General features: G+C 34.9%; 1 protein-coding gene and 1 long non-coding RNA gene across 6 annotated transcripts in view; both read left to right on the top strand.

The window, feature by feature from the left end:
- LOC108137644 (mannosyl-oligosaccharide alpha-1,2-mannosidase IA) overlaps positions 1–27,027 on the top strand; it is a 67,724-nt gene that overhangs the window by 3,745 nt on the left and 36,952 nt on the right. The window contains exon 1 of one of the 4 annotated variants that reach the window (XM_017259468.2): positions 24,489–25,297. The exons of the other annotated variants lie outside the window; for them this stretch is intronic. Within the exon in view, the coding sequence (XP_017114957.1) occupies positions 24,635–25,297 (663 nt within the window). The 5' untranslated portion in view covers positions 24,489–24,634. Of the gene's footprint in view, positions 1–24,488; positions 25,298–27,027 lie in introns of those variants that run through there. 4 annotated transcript variants of the gene reach the window in all.
- On the top strand, positions 4,378–23,980 carry LOC121467998. Of its 2 annotated transcripts, none has more exons than XR_005977990.1 (2): positions 4,378–4,432; positions 22,784–23,980. It is a non-coding gene; the product is annotated as an uncharacterized LOC121467998 (long non-coding RNA). The 2 variants fall into 2 exon arrangements; XR_005977991.1 differs by having other exon boundaries at positions 4,382–4,432; positions 23,048–23,980.

The following is a 27,027-nucleotide window of genomic DNA, read 5'->3' as shown; positions in this document are numbered from 1 at the left end:
TGTTTCTGTTTGATTCCACTGACCCAGAATCTCTGTTTGTAGCCTCAGGCGCTGAAAAGAAAACAAAATCTGTGGACTAATCATTAAAATCAACGGGCAGCGGAATGAACATCTCACAAGCTTGGGGACAGCAGATACATAATAAAGAAAATAAAGAAAAAAAAATAAAGAATCAAGAATCAAGAATCCAAGCGCTGATCGTCGTCGTCATCATCGCCGCCTTCGCTTTTGTTTTCGCTTCCACATTATTTCTTGTTCTAATTTATGTCTCTCTGAATATGTGGAAAAAAAAAAAATAATAATTTGCGCCCAGTAACAACAAGAGGCAAATCAAATGAATTGAAATTTTCTTGAGAATGTATCGCTGAATCGTGACAAATCAACCTATTTTCCCAGTGTGGGTTTTACGTTTAGTCAACTCCAATTAAAGTGAACTGCATTCGCGATTCGATCGGTGAACGAATCTCTGCCATTTATTTCCAATTTCGCTTTCAACATGGCCAGTAAATAAAAGGCTGCTGGCCTTGCCTCAGGGTGATCCCTCAGATTTAACTGATTTTTGCTCTTATTTCATCGGCGTTTCTCGTTTTTGTATCTATCTTCTTTATCGCTCAACGAAAATTGGAGTGAAACTTGCTGTTGGTTCCAAAAAAAAAAAAAAAACATCAGCAATCATTGTATAACAGATGAACAAATATATAGTCTTAAATATCATTGTAATTTATGGGTAATCAAAAATATGTAAAACAGTTGTTTTCAGGGTTCATAAAAGCTTTTATTCAGATATAACCATATTAAATTATATAAAAGTTTAAATACCATGTTTTAAAGAAAACGTATACGTTTCAGACGAAAAAGATTAGCTTAAATTAGTACTTAAATTTTTGGATTTGCCAGCTATCAAAGTTGTACAATTTTGAAGGTGGTAAGAGAGTTTTAAAAGCAAACTTAAGTTGTAGGGAATTTCAAATAAATTAAAAAATATAGAATGGCATAATGTTGGACAATGTTCTAACAATATTATGAATTCAATTTTCCAAAACATTTTTGATATCACACTTGTTTTATGAGCCTGACAGTAGAGACCTTGACTTCTCAAAGCCATAATTGTGTATTAGCTCAAACCCCTGAAAGCTGTTAAAATTAAATCAATAATAATAAACTTGACGAAGGCGTTCAGAACCTCACACCCCAGAGACCGATGGTACTGTAATGGCACTATGAATAGATGACATGCAACATGCAATTCTGCAAAGGGGAAAAGCTGATGGAAATTTGAATTACTACTTAGTGTCCTAGTACCGCTCATTTTCCATCTCGCTTCCACCTGCACGGTTGACAGATTTCGACGAGCACTCAACGAACCATTTAAACACGTATTAAAAACCCATCATCAGCTGAAATGGACAATCTGTTCACTGACCATATAGTGGCAGTCAGTCGTACAAAGTACGTATTTAACATTTATAATTTCAATATAATTTTCAGGGCTAGTTGAGCATTAAATTCGTGTTGCAATTGCACTGGCTTTGGCCTGGTTAAACGATTCAACTGTGATAAGCCGACAAAGATTTATTGATAGACTTAATGTAACTCAAACTATTTGATTACATTTTAATACGATGCTGATTTATTTTGTATCAAGCTTATAAACTGTAACAGCACTTGAAGGATAACTATGATTTTTATTTTAAATTTTCATTAAGATTTGGTTTTAACCTTTGAAACAAAAGGGTTTTTGTTTAAAATAAATGTAATACATTGTAAAATAAAGCCACAGCTGTCTTAAGTCTTTGGCGTTCAAGCCATATAAGTATAGTATATATTGTTCCTTTGTGTGTCTAGCATTTCAGTATGAGCCCCAAGTATGAACAACACAAACTGTCCTTGACCAAATGTGCGACTATGAAACGAAACATACAAATTGGCAATATTTCTATTCATGCCACTAGTTGCGTTTCTGTGCGGGTGAAAAAAAGGTGGTGTCTGGGATATGTGGGGCTGGGGCCCTAGAACAATGTTGACCCATTTGGGTGAGGTCTCATTGTTAATTTAGGCATTGCGTACATATTTACATTGAGTGCAGCACCAGTCACAGTGGAGCTGGGCAATTAATTTAATCGTGATTGGGGGATTTCTTTTAAAGAAGAAAGGAAATACTCTTATCATATATTGCTCATTTAAATAAAATTAATTTCGGAGAAACCTTAAATCTTATCAATTTTTTTTCCAATACCTTGAACTTTTTATTTACGTAAGTAGAAAAATTAAATGAGTCAACAGTTATTGAACAAATAAACAGAGTCTAAACCAAATTCAGTTAAATAAATTTAAAATACTTTTTTTATGTTTCTGTAATATTTTTGTTTTACATTTAAACTTAAGACCTGTCATACTGTTTCGTAGGTCTGAACTTTCTGTCAGCTTTCGTACACCTCCCCCATTTTCGGGCTCGGCTTTCACCAAATATCGTGCTGTGCATACGAAAAAAAAAAAAAGAAATAGCGAAATGGTGAAGGGAGTAATGAATAGATTCGAAATAGAAGCAAATGTGTCAATAACCAGGCAAACTTCCAACGGGCATTTTGAGGCTTGCCGCATTCGGTGGCATTATTCTGTTGACATTCGTGTGGCTAGCATGATGCCATTATCATGTTTATCGAGCGCAACAGTTGTTTTCTTTTTTTTTTTTTGTCAAACATTACTGTGTGTGGTACACAAACATATTATTGAGGAAAGCCGCCCATGATTTTATCTATCCATGAGGCATTTAAAAAAAAAAAAAACTGGAAATAAAACTGTTGGTAATTTAAAAGCATGTACACATTGTTTCCCCTTAAGTTTAAAAATAGAAAAAAACGACTAGACATTTTAAAATATTTGCTGACAGCAGATGTCAAAATATACAATATGGTCGAATTTTGTTCAAATGCTATTAAACAAAACGTTTGACTTCCACAAATATAATGACCAACATAGTAAAAATACTATTTTACTGTTATGTATACATAAATATATATTTAAAGAAACATTTTCGTTTAGTAATGAACCATACAAATTATGATTTGTTTTAACTTTAGCATGGCATTAGTTAGTTAATTTATTAACACAAATGACCATTTAGAAAGTACAAATACTTTTATAAAATCAAAAAAAAAAAAACCGAGACATCAATATTTATTATATAAACTAGCAATCTCTCTCTAATTGATTGTAAAAGTTGATTTCACTTAATTCCACGTGTGCCGTAATTATTGCACCCCACTTATAAGGTGGTTCAACTGTGAAAATAAAAACAAACTATCCCACGTATCACCAGTTCACGCACGCCAACAAAGCGACAGGTTTTTCAACTCTTGTAGAGTCGACAAATAAAATAATAATATAACGTAGGAAAGCTTTTGCAACTGCAGATCTTTGAATGTTACGAATTAAGAACGAACCCATGTTGACCTTTTCGATCTTCTCGTATTTTGCTATTGCAATTTTTACGAGAGAAGTACCCATCTAAAAAAAAAAACCTTTCCCCGTAATTCATCGAAGTCGACGTCGACCAAAACCGAAATTGAAACCGAGAGAGTGGAAATAAAATATTTGCTTCTCTTCTCTTCGGCTTGTTCCATTTGCCACTACGTTCCGCTGCAGTTGTTGCTAAGCTCGAAAAAAGCTTCTCCGATTTAGAAGAGCTTTTCAAGCTTGCAAGCGTTTTTTTTTGGCGCCAAAATATATTGATGAACGGGATTGGTCGCTTTTGAAGAAGAGTGTTTTCATGGAGTCCTTAGGAATTTTTTATGATTATAGTTTAAATTTATCATTTGTATTTTTTATATACTGTGGTTATATAGTAGTTGGAAAATTTTAAGTTTTGGCAAAGATAAACTTTTAATTTATTTTAAAACGATTTGAAACATTTGATTTATTGCAATTCAATATTGTACAAAGATAGTACATGTACATGTCCTTTCAACTTTATGATATGATATAAAAGGTGGCGAGTCTGTATAGAGTTTCTATAGAGAAGGGCATCCCAAGTTCTTTGGGTGCACCATTGCCCGACCATTTCCTTCGACAGCTCTCGACTTTTCGATTTCTGCTCGTTTCTTCACTCGAACTAAGCCGAATTAAACCGATTCGCCGTCGGCTGGTTGTTCGGGTTTCGGTTTCTGTGGGAATCACAGGATGAAGGAGTGTGTCTGGGGGGGGGGTCGGGGAACTAAGCCATACTGTCTGGCTGCTCTGCAGCTGATATTTTAGCCACCGCTGCCGCTGCTGCTGCTGCTGGTGGTGCTACTATTGCTGCCTTTGCTGCTTTTACGCTGCCCTGTGGACTTGGGCTTCTTGTGGTGTCGTTCGGTTGCGGTGCGTTTAATGTCTCGCCTGCGCTGGAAGCGTCAACTCCTTTTTTGGACGCGCCACGCGTCGTATGCGCAACGTACGAGTATATCACGTATATCACGTATACGCCACCGTAAACGACACAGACTATTTACGTTTTGCCATTTGTTTGACGACATCGCGCGTGTGCCTGTTTGCTTGCTTGTTTGCCCGTTCCGTTTTTGCGTGACTCTGTCCGTATTTTTGTGTCAGTGTTCAAGGCTACACCTGCTGCAGGTTGAATGCAGTTGCAGCATCCGCCACCGCCAATGGCTACTTTAATACGATACTGATACGCGGACAGTGGTCGCCCGCTAATTAGAAAGGCCACTAATCGGAGATCTCTTGCATATAATAATCCAAAAAGTTTTAAATAATTACTTTTATGCAACTAATAAACAACATTTATTCTAGAGAAAATATTTATTATTATTTTTTTTTTTACTACAAAAATTTAATCAAAACTAGGTATACAAATTTACGAGCCTTTAACTAAAAAAAGTATAATATCAAAGTTTAGATTAGTTAAATTCGATCACAGTATGAACATTTTTTTTTTTTAGAAAATATGGACTTTTAGTGGTTGCCCTAAAACTACCAACAAACTACATAAATTGCTTTAAAATAGTTTGTTTACTGTTATAATTGAACCATGAGTTAATGAACAGTAGAGTTTTTGACTATTTTGAGTCAAATTCTACAAATATCTAATGTATTTAAGTTTAAGTTTTAAATTTAAATCCAGAAATGATCGTTTTATATTTAATTTTGGTTGATTCAAGTAAACGAAAATAAATATTGATGACACAAATAAAAACAATTAAAACCGTTTCGGAAAAAGATTTTAAAACCAACCCATAAAATTACCATACAAATTATAAACTTTGATTAAAGCCATAAAGCTTAATTAATAAGTGGGATTCTACTGCACATATAGACTCATAATTTAAGTTGTTGTTGCTCCAGTTGTTGTTGTTTTTGCCATTGTTGTTGTTGTTTCAGTGGCCAAAGAAGGAAGAAAGCGAACTTATTGTTTGCTTGGCCATTAATTGTGGCCAACGCTGGCGAAGCGGAAACGGAAGTGCAATGTGTTGATGACACCATATCTTCTTTTTTTTTCGGTTACCCCTTTTTTTTTATTTGTGTGTGCTTGCATTGGAAAATGCAACAAGGGAAAATACGGACAATTATGGGCGCAAGAAAAAGTTATTATTGTAGTTTCTGGTGTCCCTAATGAATACATTTTCATCCTGTGACATCTCTGATTTAATTAAGATGCCAAACTCCATAATTGAATAGTGCTTCAATGTTTAATTAATATGTATCTTGCCAAAAAAAAAAAAAACAAAATGATAATTGAATACGATTAACAACGGCTTTTCATCACAAAAAACGAAGAAATCATTTTCTGTAGATTATTTTGAATTAAAATATATTCTTATTGAAAAGTTATTATTTACTCAATACAAAGATAAAAAATTGGTTTATAAAAATACGGGGAATTAACTTTGTAGATCAAGTGGAACTTGTAAACAGTAATTAGAAAATGTCTTTTGTTCATTTTTCTTTGTATAAAAGAAATAATCCCTTAGAGTTTCCCAATCTCTTTAAAACTTTATTAACAGAATTGTGCATAATCAGAACACTCTTAACATTATGCATTTTAATCAAGCGAATTCCACTTAAAATTCTGTGATACACTGGACAAAGTGTAAAACAACTTTGAGTCCCTTGTGTAATAATGAGAAAAACAGCAGGAAGAAAGATTTAGGGGAAATGGGTAGCCCCTCAGCAGGGTATGAACAAAATATACATATAAATATGAGCTAAAACTAAATCCAAAAATTCGCGCAGCAGGCAAGAAAAATTCTTCACACGCGCGAAAATTTCGCAGCGGCAGTAAATAAAACAAAAAAAAAAGAAAAACTAAAAAAACAAAAAAAAAAGGGACAAAGAGAATGGGGTCTTTGGGTAACCGAGATAGCTGCATAAAATGTACGAAAATAAAAACACGTTGGAAAATTTCGCATAAAAATCTCGGTCCTAGACAAACTCTGCATGGGTTTTGCTTTTGTGTTTGAGTGTGTGTGCGTGTGTGGCCACAAGGGGTTACATTTGACTACACACACACACACACACACTGTTCACAAATACACTTACTCACTGGCATCCACACATGCATATGCCCACAAGCGGCTTTCACGCATTGAAAGTAACGCATAATGCGTCATTTTTCACTTGAGCAACATAATAACTAGGCGAAAGACAGCGAAAAAGATGGTGGAAATTGTGGGGTGCACTGTATACAGTAAAAGTTCTTTAATGTGGTCTTACTTGCTTTTTTTTTAGTAACAAAAAAAGAAATGAAATCCAATTAAAAGTATGGCCCTCTTTAGCTTAGAATGTGTGATTATCTTAATGGGTAAGGTTGAAATAACAGACGGCTGGCAAACGTGTACGTACAATAGAAAATAGAAAAGTTACAAATAATACGCAAGTCATTGTTTTAGGATAAATGTAGGTTATTGTTGTGAAGCAATTTTGTGAATAACCATTCAAAGTAAGTGAGAGCAACTGATGTTTTTGATTTGTCGTTCCCAACTCTGTTGAATTTTCTACAACTTGTGCATATCTGCGCATTACTTTTCCAAATCCAAAAGATCTTCAATGACCTTTTCCTCATCTTTCTTTTACTAATTTCATGCGAAATCCTTCCCCAAAATGTAATGAACAAATTTTCCAGTTGAGAACCCAAACTCGCAAGGATTATTTGCTTTCCGTGTGCGATGGAGAGAAGTGACCTGCCCAGGCTTTCAATCCCCCACACCAGAAGTGCATCTTTCGGCATTGCATTTGAGGCTAGACAAAGGCATATCATGTTCTTAGCCAAGTCGCCTCCTTTGGGCCAAGTAGTCTGTTTGTTTACAGGCAACCCGAGTGCACTTAAGCGGTGATACGAGCGGCAAGAGCGTAGAAAATGGAGAAAAATGGGTGAAGCAAAATAAAAAACAGAGGCAGAAAGTGGAGAGGATGGCTAAGACCCAGACAATCCACTTGATGCTGCCAGCTCAAAGAAGTTGGGTCGACTAAAATCGAATTTTCGAAATTTGAAAAGCGGAATCGTTTGCCCATTTTTTGCCCACTTTTGCCCACCAATTAGTTTTTTTTGCCCACCCCCAGTTTTGAAAATATGGGAAGTTCGAAAATTTTCGAAGATTTTCGAAAACATAAAAGTTGACTTTTTTAAATTTTTTTTTTTTTAATCGCAAGAGAATCGTTTGCCCACGTTTGCCCACCTTTTAGAATTTTGAAAAAGTAAAAACTTTAAAAAATATTGAACTTTTAAGTTTTCATAACTTTTTACCAAATAAAAAATCATTTGCCGAAGGCAAAAAAACAATTTTTTCGAAAAAATAAAAACTGCCCATGTTTGCCCACCTCTTAAAATTTCAGAATCTAAAAAAAAATTCGTTTTTCCACCTCTTAAAATATGATTTTTTAGCAAAAAACGTTTGCCGACGGCTTTTAAACAGCCTTGTCCGAAAAAAAAATTTGCCCACCCATTAAAAATAGTTTTTTCAAAAAAATAAAAGATGCCCATGATTGCCCACCTCTTAAAATTTAAGAATTTAAAAAAAAATCGTTTGCCCACCTCTTAAAAATATGTTTTTTCAACAAAAAACGTTTGCCCACCTCTTAAAAATTAATTTTTCCGACAAAAGTCGTTTGCCCACCCCTTAAAAATAGTTTTTTCGAAAAAATAAAAACTGCCCATGTTTGCCCACCTCTTAAAATTTAAGAATTTAAAAAAAAAATCGTTTGCCCACCTCTTAAAAATTAGTTTTTTAACAAAAATCATTTGCCGACGGCTTAAAAATAGCTTTTTTCGACAAAAGTCGTTTGCCCACCCATTAAAAATAGTTTTTTCAAAAAAATAAAAGATGCCCATGATTGCCCACCTCTTAAAATTTAAGAATTTAAAAAAAAATCGTTTGCCCACCTCTTAAAAATATGTTTTTTCAACAAAAAACGTTTGCCCACCTCTTAAAAATTAATTTTTCCGACAAAAGTCGTTTGCCCACCCCTTAAAAATAGTTTTTTCGAAAAAATAAAAACTGCCCATGTTTGCCCACCTCTTAAAATTTAAGAATTTAAAAAAAAAATCGTTTGCCCACCTCTTAAAAATTAGTTTTTTAACAAAAATCATTTGCCGACGGCTTAAAAATAGCTTTTTTCGACAAAAGTCGTTTGCCCACCCATTAAAAATAGTTTTTTCAAAAAAATAAAAGATGCCCATGATTGCCCACCTCTTAAAATTTAAGAATTTAAAAAAAAATCGTTTGCCCACCTCTTAAAAATATGTTTTTTCAACAAAAAACGTTTGCCCACCTCTTAAAAATTAATTTTTCCGACAAAAGTCGTTTGCCCACCCCTTAAAAATAGTTTTTTCGAAAAAATAAAAACTGCCCATGTTTGCCCACCTCTTAAAATTTAAGAATTTAAAAAAAAATCGTTTGCCCACCTCTTAAAAATTAGTTTTTTAACAAAAATCATTTGCCGACGGCTTAAAAATAGCTTTTTTCGACAAAAGTCGTTTGCCCACCCATTAAAAATAGTTTTTTCAAAAAAATAAAAGATGCCCATGATTGCCCACCTCTTAAAATTTAAGAATTTAAAAAAAAATCGTTTGCCCACCTCTTAAAAATATGTTTTTTCAACAAAAAACGTTTGCCCACCTCTTAAAAATTAATTTTTCCGACAAAAGTCGTTTGCCCACCCCTTAAAAATAGTTTTTTCGAAAAAATAAAAACTGCCCATGTTTGCCCACCTCTTAAAATTTAAGAATTTAAAAAAAAATCGTTTGCCCACCTCTTAAAAATTAGTTTTTTAACAAAAATCATTTGCCGACGGCTTAAAAATAGCTTTTTTCGACAAAAGTCGTTTGCCCACCCATTAAAAATAGTTTTTTCAAAAAAATAAAAGATGCCCATGATTGCCCACCTCTTAAAATTTAAGAATTTAAAAAAAAATCGTTTGCCCACCTCTTAAAAATATGTTTTTTCAACAAAAAACGTTTGCCCACCTCTTAAAAATTAATTTTTCCGACAAAAGTCGTTTGCCCACCCCTTAAAAATAGTTTTTTCGAAAAAATAAAAACTGCCCATGTTTGCCCACCTCTTAAAATTTAAGAATTTAAAAAAAAAATCGTTTGCCCACCTCTTAAAAGTAATAACAAAGGTTTTTGGTTTTTTTGTCAATGACAGTAACCGGAAAGCAGTGTTCCGTTTTCGAGAAAACCAAAACCTAAAATAGGGATTTTTAGTTGCAATTTTTAGCAGGTAGTTATTTAAATATTTGAATCATTTTTAAACCTGAATGACTTGTTACATTAACGGTCTGCACGTTTTTTACCTGTCAAGGGGTTAAATTTGTTGACCAAAATTTGGGTTTTTTAACAGGTACCTATTTTGCAAACCTGCACAAATTTGGGATTGCATAATTTTTAACCTGAAACACTTGTTGCCTTTTTAAAAATCGTTATTCTCCTCGATTCTCATACTAGGTCTATAAATCGACACCAAGATTGCACAATAAGTCTATTTTTGTGTGAAAAGTGAAGTGAAAAGTTGTGCGCGATATTTGAAAACGCTTACCGTACGGAACTCTTTAAATCGCCTTTTGAAAACAAAGTGAATTAAAGTGAAGTGGCAAAGCACGAAATTCTAATAATCAGTGTTCTTGTTTTCATTTCGAGTTTCCTTGTGAATTTTGTTTAGAGTCTTTTTAAAGACTTGCAAAATTTTTAAGTTTTAATTTCCATTTTAATTGACCTGATATTGAATTTCGTGGCTTGTCATTTTTGTTGGTGCATAAGTGTCATCAGTGTTGTGACTATTCCTTCGTTTGAACACACAAGGAATTTAAGTGAAGTGGCATAGCACGAAATTCTAATAATAATTTCCTTGTAAATTTTGTTTACAGTCTTTTTAAAGACTTGCAAAAATTTTCAATATTTAAAATTTCACTTTAAATTTTTTTAATATTATAATTTCGTGACTTGTCATTTGTGTTGGTGTAGTGACTATTCCTTTGTAAAGACTTACAAGGAATTTAAGTGAAGTGGCATAGCACGAAATTTTAATATAATCAGTATCATTGAGCTCATGTTGTTTCCTTGTAAATTTTGTTTAAAGTCTATTTAAAGTCTTGTAAAATTTTCAAGTTTTAATTTCTGTTTTAAATTTCAATTTCAATCAGTTTTAAATTTATATTTTAAAGATTAATTACATTTTTCTTTTGATAGACTGACTTGGTATTAGAAATTCGTGCCACTGTTACTTGCATTAAATTTAAATTTGTCTACGATATTTATAGTGAAATGTTTTAAAACCAAATCACAAGATATTACTCCTGGACAAACTGCAAGTATATATATATTATATTTTTATAATAATATTACTATACGTTTATCTACCAAAAAATATATATAATTTTTAATTTTCTTTTTTTAAGCTAAATAAAATTCAAAAATTAAAAAAAAAAATATATAGATATAACTTAAAGTAATACATAAGATAGTTTTAATTCAAGACAAAACTTCTTAAAATTTAATTCCTTATTGTGTGTTTTTTTTGTACTCAATAAGTTTACCTTCTTCCAGTGATAAGTGCTTTAAATTATTTTTTATTTTGTCGCGCTAGCATAAATTATATAGCATACATAGAAAACTTATTTTTAAGCCTTTTACATTTTTTGGTGCACAGTGTTTATAAAGTGTTGGTGTGTGTTTTTACTTAAATTGTTGTGAAGTTTTTAAGGATTTCCTGACACAATGCCGGCCAAGTCAACTGTTCTTCTCCCCGCCTTAGTGGATGTACTTTGCAGCCTAAACATTTTTACGGAAACTGGTGCTCTTAAGCCAAGAAACCATGATGTGTGGATGGAAGCCAGTAAGCGGTTGCAAGGAATGATCAGTGCAAAGACTCTGAATTTCTATGCCCGAGTTAACCGGAACGATGTGGTTACTATGGTAAAACAACGATGTGGCATAACGCAGCCGGACAATACTGCAAATAGTACAACATTGAATTGGACGGCGGCTGAGGACGACCCGGAGTTCCAGATTATAGAACCTAAAAAAAACGGACCTTTGCCCATTCTTTACTTTAACCTGCATTTGGACGAAGAAGTGTGGAGACCAATTGCCCCTAAGGTGGATCAAAAAATGGAATTGCGATCAAAGACCTATCTGCATCCTAACTGGACGGATACTATTGCCAAGTACTTGTATAAAAAAGTTCCCCTGCCTTGTGCCTTCAGTTTTAAAAAGGCTAAAATATCGGACAAAGAGGATAGTATATGGCTACGGATCGAGGGTCACTGCAGTGAGTGCAATTCCACTTTTAAAGGACATTGCCTGGTGGAACCTGAACAAAATTGTGGCATCTTAATATCTGTTTCGGTACCAGATACACGAGGAATTCCACATGATAAAAAACGACGATGCACAGGATCCAGACGACTAGAGATAGGAAAGGAACTGATTTTGAAAAAAGCTGCGGTTTGGAGAAAGGAAGCAACCAAGGATATGAGTGATGACGACGCTGAACCAAACTATATTCCGAAATTGCCCACACTTCGAAAACTTCGTGAAGAGGCCATTAATAGGCACCTAGGAATAACCAAGGATTGGGATCCAATTTCGTCTTTATACCTCAAAAAATATGAGGGTGAATTGGCAGGATGCATAATGGATATCGGATTGGATGAATTTTTCTGCATTTACTGCACAGGAGCTCAAATTAAAACATACATTTCAAGGATCAAAAATATAAAAAAAATTTGTGTCGACGCCACTGGAAGTGTTGTTTTACCAATCGCGAAACCGAACGGGGATACGAGTTATGTGTTTTTATATCAAATTGTGATGCACGGTGATGACAGTATATTTCCAGTGTTTCAAATGCTTTCGGCCAAGCATGATACTGCTAGTATTCAATTCTGGCTCAGTCGATTTATCTCAAAATCTGGACGATTCCCACCGGAGGTTGTGTGCGACTTCTCCTTGGCGCTACTTAATGGAATAAGCTTGAGTTTTAATGACTGCCGTTTAAATGAATATCTAGCGACTTGCTTCCGATGTCTCTCTAACGAAGAAAATATGCAACTGCCTCGAAGCTACATACGACTTGACATCGCCCACCTTATAAAAATGATGTGCCGAAAAAACGTTTTTAAAGGAAAATTACCAAACGTAAAGGATTTTTACATAAGATGCATTGGTGTGGCTACGACATGTGAAACCAAGGAAAGTTTTGCTCGGATGATGAAATCAATGCTGATTGTTGCGCTTAGCGAAGCCTCCGGGGAAAACATTGAAGGGGAATATCTGCCAAGCGAAAAAAACGAAAAGTATCTCCTCACACGCATCGCCACTTTTACTGCTCCGGAATATGACTACCAGGAAAATGAATGGTTACCAGAAGAACAGGAGGAAATGGATGGAGATATAGCCCACTTCATAAATAAAATCCAAAAATCCGCAGAGAAGAAAGCGTCCAAGTGCAAATCTGTAAGCTGTCGACCAAACCCCTATTTTTTGCCTGAGTTGGTGCAGCAGCTTTTGAAATTGGGACGATACTTTATACTGTGGACAAATGTCATGAAGGACAAATTTTCCTCAAAGTACGATGTGGGTTCTTCGGCGCTGGTGGAAGCATACTTCAAGGATTTAAAAAACTCGGACATGAGTATATTCAACCGACCAGTGCGGGCTGATAAATTTGTGGTGCAACATATTCGTTGCATTGAATCGGTCTGCAAACTGGAACGTGCGGCGATGAAACGAAAATGTTACACAGTACCAGTTTTTATTAAAAAAATAAAAGAAAACGCGCTTCAAAATGAAAAGGAATCCTTGGGCGATATTTCAAATGAAGACGACGTGGAATATCTATTAAAAGAAGAGAACTGGAAGGTTAAAAATAACACCACAAAACTACCAGAATATAATATCAAGGAAGACGACTTTGGAAATGTAAATAACAAAAGTAAAAATAATGGATTACACGACGGAGCTAATCAAAAGTCCAGAGGGAAATACCTAAAGGAGTGTCCTAATGTGGATTTGCTGTACAATCGACCACATCGAAGAAAAAGGGACGAGATCTTGCATAACGGCGGAGCAATGGGTCCAGTGTGGATTGGAACACGATCGATCCAATTCAAAAACACTTGCCCATTCGACTCTCTTGTGGAAATATTGTCGACAGCCTATATGGACAATTTTGTTTACAAGCGCCAGATGGACTCGATTTATACGGACAACCTAACAGTGGACTTTATTAAAAAATATGCTTCCGAGGGAATTTCTTCTGGCCTCTACTGCGATAGAGGCTTGATATTAATAAGTTTTTTTGAAGAAAAAAATCGGGTTGTTAAATGTGACGCTAATATAGGCTCATTTATAAGCCAAGTGCTTAGTGGAATACCCAGTGCTTCAATACGCCGGTCGCATGAATTGAGCGAAGTAAGTAAGTGCGACAACCTCGAAAATGTGATAAATAGATTGGAGCTTGTAGACGCTGAGCAAGTGAGCAGACTCGGCCTACACGGTGCACTGGTTGCATTCATAAAGGAATTTTTCTACAGATATAATGAAAATTGCACGAGATGCGGTGAAAAGCTGATCCTTGAAATAGATCCAGGTCCTCATATCATCATTGACTTGGAATTCGCAATGGAAAGTACATTTCACAAAATATTTAAAACGGATGCAACAGGATCGGCAACATTACTGGAACTACCACTTGAAATTTCTGTGAAAAACCAAAGATATATACTGAGCGGAGCTATTGAATACATTCCCTCGACAGGTACGAGCATAGGACATTATATCGCACATTGCCGAAGAATAACTGGATTTTGGGAACTTCATAATGATATGTCCAGACAGTGGCGGAAATCTACAGCATCGGATACTAAGATGGCGATCCACATAGTTATATATACTCGGACCGAGTAGCTTCTCAGCCATACGGATTTATTATAACAATATAACATGTTAATATAAGGTATCTATTTAAGAAATAAAATATACAGTTTTTGTTAAAAACTAAACTTTTTTTTACTGGGTGGGCAAACGACTTTTGTCGAAAAAAGCTATTTTTAAGCCGTCGGCAAATGATTTTTGTTAAAAAACTAATTTTTAAGAGGTGGGCAAACGATTTTTTTTTTAAATTCTTAAATTTTAAGAGGTGGGCAAACATGGGCAGTTTTTATTTTTTCGAAAAAACTATTTTTAAGGGGTGGGCAAACGACTTTTGTCGGAAAAATTAATTTTTAAGAGGTGGGCAAACGTTTTTTGTTGAAAAAACATATTTTTAAGAGGTGGGCAAACGATTTTTTTTTAAATTCTTAAATTTTAAGAGGTGGGCAATCATGGGCATCTTTTATTTTTTTGAAAAAACTATTTTTAATGGGTGGGCAAACGACTTTTGTCGAAAAAAGCTATTTTTAAGCCGTCGGCAAATGATTTTTGTTAAAAAACTAATTTTTAAGAGGTGGGCAAACGATTTTTTTTTTAAATTCTTAAATTTTAAGAGGTGGGCAAACATGGGCAGTTTTTATTTTTTCGAAAAAACTATTTTTAAGGGGTGGGCAAACGACTTTTGTCGGAAAAATTAATTTTTAAGAGGTGGGCAAACGTTTTTTGTTGAAAAAACATATTTTTAAGAGGTGGGCAAACGATTTTTTTTAAATTCTTAAATTTTAAGAGGTGGGCAATCATGGGCATCTTTTATTTTTTTGAAAAAACTATTTTTAATGGGTGGGCAAATTTTTTTTTCGGACAAGGCTGTTTAAAAGCCGTCGGCAAACGTTTTTTGCTAAAAAATCATATTTTAAGAGGTGGAAAAACGAATTTTTTTTAGATTCTGAAATTTTAAGAGGTGGGCAAACATGGGCAGTTTTTATTTTTTCGAAAAAATTGTTTTTTTGCCTTCGGCAAATGATTTTTTATTTGGTAAAAAGTTATGAAAACTTAAAAGTTCAATATTTTTTAAAGTTTTTACTTTTTCAAAATTCTAAAAGGTGGGCAAACGTGGGCAAACGATTCTCTTGCGATTAAAAAAAAAAAAATTTAAAAAAGTCAACTTTTATGTTTTCGAAAATCTTCGAAAATTTTCGAACTTCCCATATTTTCAAAACTGGAGGTGGGCAAAAAAAACTAATTGGTGGGCAAAAGTGGGCAAAAAATGGGCAAACGATTCCGCTTTTCAAATTTCGAAAATTCGATTTTAGTCGACCCAACTTCTTTGAGCTGATGCTGCCGTATGTAGGATTGGAGTGGGGAAAGCAAAAAAAAAAAAATAAAAGAGAGTCACAAACTTCGAGGAAGACATAACGAGGAATTTGAAGAATTCTCCCACTCTCATCCCGTCTCTTTCGGGCGAATCATAAGCCGTCTCTTTTCATTGCGACGACTGCCGTTGACCTGCCCCAACATTTTCTCCACATTTTCCCCACATTTTCCCGCATTTTCCAATCGCCGCTGCCAGCCATCTCGCCCATTCAGTCACTTTGACACTACTGATTTGATGTTGGAGGAAATTTACATTTATTATCGTTGTTTTTGGTTTTGGTTTTTTTTTTCAATATGTATAGATATTCGTATCAGGAAAATAATTAATAAAATCTGGTTGCAAAAATTGTATCTTTAAATCTTAATATTTTAATGTCATACCTTGTTGAATTCGTCATAAAATTTCCAATCGATTGGTTATCATGGCCATTTTTGCAAAAAAAAAAAAATACCCCTAGCTAAAATTTGCAAAATCCATATTTAATTGCAACTCAAAATGGTATGTGTAAAACATATTTTTTCGATCAAAGTAGTTTTCTAAACAGTAGTTGAATACTTTTCCTCTTGGTTTCCAGTGACTGCTCCACCTCTTCTGTCGTTTATTTTCCTTTTTTCCGCTTCCTGTACTTCTTTGTTGCGCTTTAGGTCCAAGTTGATTAATAATTCATTGGGCTTTCCACGCCTTTTCTTCTGTCCAACCATAATTCTTGTGGCGCCGCCTGTTGGATAAAAAGGAAGCAAAAAGGAGCACAACAACAAACATAAAACAGAAAACCGACAAAAAACCAACAAACAAAAAACAACATACAATTTATTGGTCATGCAAAAAAGGGGGAGGTACCTTTATAACCCTTTTTTTACCTGGACTTTTGCGGTGGGTTTTATGTATTTCTGTGTTGATTTCTTTTATTTGTTTTTGTTGTATATCTTTTTGCCAGGACAAACTTTTTCTGCTTTGCCATGCATTTTATTTGTGCCTGTTTGCTGTTGTTTCTGTAACTGCTTTCGAAGGCAAACTGTAAAAATCATTTGCTGACTTTTTGCCGCCAAAGTTGTGCCCATCCCCAAACCATTGCCATCCTGCATCATGTTGCATTTTAATTGCAAAATCTAGTTTTATTTCGTTTCGTTTTCGGGGAAGACTGCCTATTTTTTTCTGCCAGTCAACGGAATTGATGCCTCTTTTCTGTGGACAGCTCTATCCCTCGTCAGCTTTACTTACAGATGTGTTCAAAATAATAGATATATATATGCCAAAACAATAATTTAAACAAATTAACTAGTTAACAATTAAACTAGTAAGATGGGAGAAATTTTAGTTACATTTTGTGATGCACTCATGTTAGTTGGTGTTGAGTTCAAAAGTTAAGGGTTTTGATCTATGACTACTATTACTTTGGACTTGTATGTCTGTCTTGCCAACGTTTTATAGTTTTATCTCTGCTGTCAGATGACTTCTGCCAAAGTCAGATGTGACCAACACAGACAATCCATTTTGTTAGCCAACAATTGAAGCCGAATGCGGTTTTTCTCTTCCTGTGGTTTGGATTTCTCTTATCTTTTTTTTGGTTTTTTGGGTGAACTTTAAAGGTTAAGGGTTGCAATTGGGGGAAAAGCAAGGGGATGGGCAGCCGAAAAGCAATTAAGCCAAAAGGTTGCAAAGCTTGCGATTTCAGTGAATACCGGAGAATGCATCACATTTCGTGTGGATTGCCATTAAGTAAGTGAAATTTCGATCGAGAGTGATCACTTTGAAAAGTAATCTTGAAGGAAACACATTAAAACCAAAAGAAAATTGGCCATTTCAAGCGAAATTCAAATCCAAATATGAATTATTATTTCAACAAAAAAATATTCTTGAACATGTTTAACATTATTATAATAACTAAATAAACGATAGGGTGGTCAAAGGCCCATCATAATAACATCTTTGCTTTATGCAACTTAATGCAGACTCGCACACAGACACGGGGCGAGAAATAGAGAAATAGAGACATGGAGAGGCTCATAAAAGAATGCTGAATTATTTCTTCGCCAGGACAACATACATGTCAAACGTCCTGACGCAGCACACCACCTGAATGGAAGGCGGCGGGTGTGGGCGTGGGTGTGGGGATCCTGCTGAAGGCTCCCCTTTACGGGCACTAAACATGTCCTGGCAAGCTGCCATTTCCCTTTATTGAGCCTCCAAACCCCACAACCCAACATAACAACAACCCCCCCTCACCAAACCCCTCTTAAAGGACTTGGGAATCGCATTCTGCATCTGCTGATCCTTGGGATGTCTCCTCCTTCTGCTGTCAACAGTTGGCACTGACTAATTAAATCTGGCATCGATTTCTCTCAAAAGTTTTCCTTCCTTTCCTACATTTTGGTATTTTGGTCCTGAAACAAAAACTATACTTTAAGTTGTATTTAATTATGCGGTTTTTAAATTAGATTCCATTTAAAAGTTTATTTTAATTGGCCTCAATTTATTGAAATGTATTAAAAATGTAAATGCAAGAGAAAGAAATTCTTAAATTTTTTGTTGCTTATTCTTTTATGTCAAATATCACATACTAATAAGATTTTATATTTATCAAAAAAAAATGAAGAATTATACATAACTCAATAACTCTAAACCAACAATTGTTTTAAAAACAATATTTGCGTTTCGTTTAGAATAAACAAATACTTTCCAGAATTTGTATATAACCAAATCCGACATTGGTTTTTCCCTCCAAAATTATAAATTTGAATATCCAAGCTTAAAATTCAGCTGTTGTGTATGCCTGTCGTTTTTCCATCTGTGGGTGTCTTTCGTTGTGTGTTGTCAAATGCACAAAACACGGCACAAAGGACACTCGCACACACTGACTGGTGGGCTTTGTTAGGCTTTGGATTCTGGTCCTCTCTGCTCTGGTTATTGTTATCCTTGTGGTGCAGTTTTAATAATTCAAAGTGCCTGCAATGGACGGGCTGCTTACTGCTCATTGCCTGTCCGTCCTTGTCCTTTTGTTTGGCTTCGAAAGTCGCACTGCACACGCATACGTATACGTATACGCACAGGGGACTGCAGTTTGCTGTTTGCTGTTTGCCGTTTGCCGTTTGCACTTAAAATGAGGATGGACTTTTGTGGCCCAGCAGGACACATTACGTATACGACCCCCCATCCACCATGCACCGTGCACCATCCACACCATCCCAAAGGCATGGCAAATAGGAACCGCAAGGTGTGCAAGGCGGTGACCAATCGCCAAAGTTCTTTCGTTTGTCCTGCCAACGTCACGATCCGCATTTCAAGTGAGAACGTTCAGCATTCAAAACGCTTAAAAGTCAATTGCTCAAAGCAAATAAACTAGCTATTGAACCAGATCGAAGCAATGGTACATGAGTTTGATTGGTAAATATCCCAGATACCTATAACTACCATCAAGAGGGGAATATATTTTTAAATTCTTTAATATTGTATTTTACTAAAAGGGCAAGCAGACAGATAATAATCATTTCAATATCGACTTTTTTTACAATTATAAAAAACAAAAACTTGTAGTCTTTACAAGTCAAGGTTTCAAGGTTTTTTATATTCGACTCTGAATTATTAAAGGCGGCTTAAATATAGCCCCATTCAATGAATTACAAGGCAGTACATAAAGTAGTAAATATAAACAGCAAAATTTCCTAGAGAACCCCATTCAATCTCAGACGCATAATTATCGCCAAATAAAAGCAAGAAAGACAAGCTAAGAGGGACCAAACTGGGTGCTGGGCAAATAGTTACACTAATTAGAGACAGGTTGCAAGGACACGCGGATGCAGATGAGATGTCGCAGTTTGTTTGTTGATTTAGCCGAAGGCGGGGCCAAATGAGTGGGGGTCGTGGGTCATGGGTCACGAATCACGACTCACGAATCACGGTATTGCATGCAGAATGAAAATTTGTATTTCCATTCGCGTGTTTTTCGGTTTTTCGATGTTTCTCGACACCGGCGAAGTTAACTCGATTTGTACGGAATTTGACAGGACGAAAAAGGAAGCAAAAAGAGCCTCCGCAACTTCGACTTGGTGGCCCAAGGACAAAACTGGCAGCGAGGAGCCAAAGCTGGAGCCTTGGGATTGGATTTGGATTTGGGATTGGGATTGGGGACTTGAATGCAGCCAAAGGAAAATATCTGCACGGCCTGCGGGCCGAAATGCATGCAACAAAGCGCAAAACAGCAGCAGGAAAAGCGAAAAAAAAGAATACCACCACACCCACCTCCAAAAAAAAAAATAGAACAATTTTTTTTTTGGCCCTAAAATGTAAGAAGAGAAGGCAAATGCAAATGCAAATGACAAAATAATGCGTTCACAGGCAGGCAAAATGTTTTGGTGCAGAATGGCAAACGAAACACGAACTGCTGCGCTCTGACCAAGTCCAATTTGGTGGCTTTAACCAAAGAGCGAAATAAGCCTCACTGAATATTGATCAGAGAACAGGAGGCTGCCTTTTTAAATAAAATAAAGTTTAAAGATTTTGGTATTTCATAAAATCTGAAAATATAAAACAATATATTATCAGTCCAATTGATTCATTCCAAATTATAGTAAGTGCTTGAAAATAACTTAAATCTAGGTAGAAATAAATATGTTGGAAAACTTAAATTAAAGTAAAAAGCATAACATTTTAATATATATATTATTATATATATTAATATATTTTAATATATTACAAAAGTAACTTAACTTCCTGTCATTGCTAATCAAGTATACGCAACCATTTTGGTCGGCCATTTGGCCATTACGCATACGCACCGTTTCCTGACTCATCCAATTTAAAATGACTCTTAACCCAGGCAACGTAGAGATGGGGCAAAGTGAAGCTGGGCACAGAAAGTAGCTGGAAATAAATTGCCATTTACTTGCGTAAATTTAATAAAGTTTCCCTCCTCAATTTTCCGCTCTTCCCGATTTTAAAACGTGCTTCTTCGTTCCTGTGCAACTTGTTGTAATGCAATCTGTTTGCCGTTCGCCTTGAGCCGCAATTTTATGAAAAGCTGTTGAAAATAATTAAGATGAAACGCCATAGATTGCCGCACATCGTTCAGTTTTCGTATATCTTTAGCTGCAGCTGCCTGTGTTTTTTCTAATTTTTGTATTTCTGATGGATGTTGTTATTATGCAATTTACCACGGGAAATAGCCAGACTACTTCTTTATAGTGGGGTATTTTTTCAGAATATTATGTTTCTTGAAATGCATTTTTAGTAAATAGTTTAGCCACATTAAAATTACATAACTTTTTACGACTGGTTTTGTTTATTGAAGTAATTTGAAAACACTTGTCATATTTTTAACAAATGGTTACTGCATTAAAAATAATTTTAACCACCAAAAACTTTTGGCAAAAACTGAAAAATCACTTTTCTTCTCGTTAAATCCAAACCAGAAGCATTTGGCATTGAAAACGCGCTGTTTCCCTTTTTCTAATCACACGCAGAGCAATTTGTCACAAATTACAACTAATTGAAATGCCTCAACATGTTAATTGAAAATGTAATCCGTTAATGCCCGAAATGCGCACAGTTTCCCACTCTTTTACGGCCGCCCCCAAAAAATGTGTTGAGAGCCCTTTTGTTTGGAATTAATTAAGCGACAAAAGACGCAGCTTCATTAATTGAAATAAATAGCAAAAAAATAGCACTGAGGAGGGTTTTTTTTGTTTTTTGTTTTTGCCGAAACAAAGGAAAAAAAAACAGCTCAAGACGAGAGAAACGAAATAAATTCGTCTAGGCAACAGGCGTTAATATGCAATTAAATGAAATTTCTGCCAAGTTTCTATGTGTTCTTGTGTGTGTGTGTGTGTATGTGTGTGTTGGGACTTGTGTGTGTGCGTGCGTGTCGGCCCAATTAAATCCGCAAAGTGTCCCCTTGCCACCCGCAACCACCCACCGCCCCATTTTCCCCACAGAACTCAAGACGCGTGTGCAGATCCCATGAAATGAATGCTTAAATCCTCCTCCAAAAAAGAAATACCACACAAAGGCAGGAAAGCGAAGAAACCAGCGAAAAATGTTTAATTCGAATGGGAAATACTTTGGAATAAACAAAAAGAGTACAAATATTTTTCCAATGCAGTAAATAATTTTTACCTAAAATATATATTTTAATGTAATGATCTTAAATCTAACTAATATATATATAGACCCTTATTAAATAACTTTTTTTTTTTAATTTATAAAAATAAAAAGAAAAATTATTAATTATAAATTATTATTCTTAGAAAGGCAATAAAAATCCTTTGAAAAATGATTATGATAAAATCAATTTAGCACTACTCTTTACAGTAAAGGGTATCCCCAACTTATATGCTCAACAAGAAGCAAGCTGCTGTCAAATATCCCTTTGTCTTTTAAGCCTTTTGGGAATAGCAGGGTATTACATTGGCATCACGACTCAACCGGCTGCCTAGAAAGTGAGAGCCATGATATAGTCAAGGTTGAACAGCTCAGGAAATAGGAATATGGTGGTGAAAGGAAAAAAAAGTGAAAGGAGTGGCGAACATTTCATTAACATTTTGCGGGCGCTGAATTATGAGTTAATATAATCGATATATCAATGAAGATGTAGTAGAGAAGTCAATTAGAAATAAAAATAAAAAAAACATCTGTCACAACTTCGATACAAATAATCTTAAGCATTTAACAAATTTATTTGTGCGCCCAGAAAGCAAAATTTAATTTATTTTTCATAAAACCATTTGTCTAAAGAAATTCGCATTTTAATTGCTTTTATTATCAATAAGTTCAAAACGTTTAAAGTGTGTCACACACCCAGAAAGCAATCGAAAATTCAATTTGCCAGCGATCACTGCAGGAAAATAATTGATTTCACTTCTTTTTGCCACACCTCAAAGGCAACAACAACCGCAACGGCATGAGAACATTAAAACGTTAACGAGCTACATTTTTTTTTGTGTGTGCATTTGTGTATTTTTGGAAAAACAAACAGCAAGCCAGTGCAAAAACAAACAAGATGCAAACAAAAACCGACTGCAATAAAATAAATCACAAACCCAAATTTAAAGGTTTAAGCTAATAAAAACAACGTAGATATCGCTTAAAGCGTTGCAACAAAGCAATAAATGCTGCGTAACAGCAAGGTCTAAAAAAAGAACTCTCAAGAAATACATTCAAAATTTAAGCTTTAAACATTTAAAGCAACAATTCGACATAAAACGTAACTTAATAAGAGTGATTAATGACAAAGAAAACAATAGTAATTAATATTTCCCATTTATTATTCATACAATAATTGAATAAATTATAAATCAATAAAACTGAACAATAAGCCTGAAAAAAGTAAAAAATGATACGAACTCTAGGAATACCTTCTTAAAAAAAACATGAATAAGAACAAAACTCATCCATAATTACTCAACAACACTTTAACCAAAATGACAACAATTTTTATGTTAAATCTACAACGAAAGCACAACAACCAGAAATCAACACTACAAATAATAAAATAAAATCAGCAACGAAACCAAAATAAAAAAAGTTAAAAATATACAACAACAATCGACAACAACACAATTCATAATAACAAAAACCCAAATTAACATTAACAAGCATAAAAATAAAATCAGAAAAAACAAAGTCAAAACTGAATTGCAAACAACTTTATTAAGACTACAAGTCACAACAATTAAAATAACAACAGAAAAGCATACAAAAAACTAAAGAAAAACAAAGTAAATTACAACAGCAATACAACGATTAGGAATCACAACAAAAAACAAAATCACCACAATAATAAACAACAACTCCAAAGACAAGCCAAGACACCAACCTAAAACTTTAACAATAAGAAATGAAAATACAAAACTGCTTGCTCTCAAGGTGAGCGATCAAGCACTCATGAGAGCAAAAGAGAGAGAGGGAGAGCGAAATTGAATTCCTTTTTGCCAAATTTTTATACAAAGTTATAATTTGCAAAAATTTTATACAAAAAATAAACAATTTACTGTTGAAAATATACATTTTTTTTGACAAAATATATATCATATGGGCCCAAAAAGTGTAGCTAACGTAATGCGTAAGGCTAGCCCGCTATCGTGTAACGTAAGGTTGTCTGAACACGTTTTGTTCGAAACTGGAATCACACAAGCAGTGTGTGATGATTGTTGCACTGCATTCGCATTTCAACTGCAGAAGCGAGCAGTTCGAATCGCGCACAGAAAGCACGACGATCGCTAAAATAAACACAGACTAATGAAAATAAAATAAAAAAAAAGAATACATAACAAACATTTGTGTGGCGCTCTCGCGAGTTGGCAACAACCAGAAAATTACAAATCCAATATTTGTTGAAAATCTCGTGAGTTGGACACCAATAAAGATAAATTAAATCGTTTTTTAATATTTGCTGAAATCTTCGCGCATATTGATTAATAAAACAAAGTAAAACAAAAAGAAAATAAGCCTGAAGTTACACAACCAAAAAAATAAAAAGAAACACCAAAGGAATTTTAATAATTTGATAATAAGGCAACTGAAAAATAGTAATATATAAAAATAGTATATATAATGCAACATTTAAAAGAAACATCAATACATTGAACTTGGACCACAATAAAAGAAAACAATAATAATAACAAAAGAAAAATCCAAATATAAATATTGCCTACCAAAAACTGTTCAAATAAAAAAAATATAAAACTTAAATAATTTCAAATCAAAAATAAAATTGGTTGATATTATAAAAATAAAATATACTTATTCAGAAAAAAAAACAACAATAAAATAATAGAAATTATGGAGTAAATAAACAAATAAAACATTTATTCAAAACACAAAAATTCTTAACTTAACGAGTTGGAGCACCTAATTTTGACCGTGCATGCGCTTTTGGCCGTAGTCCCCTACCAGAGGTGACCATGTGCAGCCGGAAATGCTTCCGCATGCCCACCCTGGTCATCTGCGGCGTCGTGCTGACCATTATCCTGGTCTGCATCACGGGCATTACGCTGACAAACAGCATCAACATATCGAATATCGTGAAGCTGCGCGAGAAGGTGGCCAGCGATTCGGCGGCGGCCAATGGGGGTCACCAGGCGGCCCAAACGCGGGCGGCCCTTGTCGAGCAGCAGTATTCGACGCTACAGCAGCATCATCTGTCCCGCAGCGATCTCAACTATATTCAGGCGGCCACTCATCCAAAAAATCTGCACCGCCAATTGCAGCAGCAGCAGTTGCAGCAGCAGCAGCAGCAGCAACAACAGCAGCAACCGAATAAGATTGTCATCGAAATCGGTTTGACCAACGACAGCGGTCCAAGCAGTGCGCCGGCAAGCGGTACAAGCAGTTCAAGTACAGGACCGCGAATTCTTCAGGCAGCCGAGGCCCTAATGGAGGGAAATGTTGACTCGATTTCATTGCCAGCAGCTGCACCCCTAACAGCAGTCACCAAAAATCCAGCTAAAAACCCAGAAAGCACCCCCAACAGCCCCGCAAATACTACCAATCCAGATATTACGATGGGCATCGCCGATCACAATCCTGGGGGCATTCAATTTGAGCGACGAGCGCACGTCAAACAGGTACACACTGAGCGAAAGTATGTTCGCCATAAAAATCCAGTTGAATTTGAAATCTAAAATGTTTTCATTTTTATTCAAATACTTTTTTTTTGTATTTCTATTCTGTTTTTAAAGGTAACACGCACATTTATTTGAAAATGTAGCTTACAAATAGTTATTGAATTTAAATAACAACTGAGAAGAATGTAATAGTTTTTAATAAAAAAAATGTGTACTCTTATGATTAAACTTATGCGAACATATAAGTTTATATTGGCACACTTACATTCATACAGATCAGCTGATCTTTATAAATGTAAGTGTGGCAATATAAACTAATATGTTCAAAGCCGTACCTGTAAATGTGATGAATGTAAAGTTGCAAATATTATTAAATTTAAATGGCAATCTTATAATCTTTTATATTTTTATACAAACTGATTGTTTTAATTTTGCATTATATGAATTTTCTTGTGCTTTTTGTGTGAACTATGCAGTAACTGTGTTTTCAATTTTGTTTAAGTTCTTAAATAAATAATTTTGGTAAATAATTTGTCTTTTCTTTAATATTTCGACTTGCAGACAGTTCAATGCCATGAGGTTTACGGCTCATTTCATTGGTCTTTTCCATGTAATTTTCGCAATTACAGGAGAATAATTGAAAGTTGTATCATTGCGAAAATTCAATTTACGTGAGAATTTCTGTGGTGTTTGGCTCCCGTTTTTCCGTTTTCCCGCTTTTATTAGAGCTATCTGGCTAATCATTTTGGTGCATTGTCACGCTGGACGGCAAACACGAATTCGCGCTTTGTAATCCTTTTTTCTCCACTGAAATGCATTTGTTTTCCGTTCGATTTTGCCGCTGGGAAATTGGTATTTGGGAAAACTCGTGTGTTGTTGGCGTGTGAGACTTGATGTATGTATGCCTTTTATTTTTTTTTGGCTGGCTGTTTCCCAATTAAATTTGTCACGTTTTATTTGCATATATAACATTGGTATCAATAACAGTTGGCCGCCTTCTGTTGACGTTTTTCTATATTTTCTATAACTGAGTGTTAAATGACTTTCGTTTATGACTCAAAACTAGTTGGCACTAGTTCGAGCCGACTCTAACTGCAATTCTTGAGCCGGTTTTCGTTTTTCTTCCGTTGGAAATGCCTTGTTGACTTATGCTAATCGGAAAACATAAAAAAGTTCTAACACGCGGACATTATTCAGTCAGTGCTGTGTGAAGACATTAATATCCCTTTGTCATGTAATTTATTTTGTCAATTATTTATTACTTTGTCGTACATAAAAGTACTCATTTAAGTTTACGTATCAATATCATCAATATATTTGGAGTAATTATCAAAATATATAGTATACGCACTAGAAATTGTCATTAATTTGATTCTAAATTTTTTGTAAAGAACCAACCAGCTTTAAAATCAATTATTCGCAGCTTTTTAAACTCTTAGGGCATTTAATTAAATACGACTCGCTGGGCCGTAATTCGCCATCTGTCAATTACAGAGACAATATCATCTAACAGTTTTGAGCCCTCGGGCATTGCGACAAAAACAGATTACAGATTACAATAATTAACATAGTTTTAATGGCTCTGGGAAATCAAATAAAATAAACTGCAAATGCACAAGGCAGACGTTGCAAAAAATAAACTTCGTTTTGCGGCATAACAATAATAGAATTTACGCCCCTAATCCCCGACCCCGCCCACACGACCTACCTTCCCCTAGTTAATCTCATGT

The sequence above is a fragment of the Drosophila elegans genome, unplaced genomic scaffold, assembly GCF_018152505.1.
Source record: "Drosophila elegans isolate 14027-0461.03 unplaced genomic scaffold, ASM1815250v1 contig_149, whole genome shotgun sequence".
In the NCBI taxonomy this organism is placed as follows: Eukaryota; Metazoa; Arthropoda; class Insecta; order Diptera; family Drosophilidae; genus Drosophila; species Drosophila elegans.
Note: the sequence above shows the minus strand (reverse complement) of the source record. Positions and strands in the feature narration are given on the sequence as shown.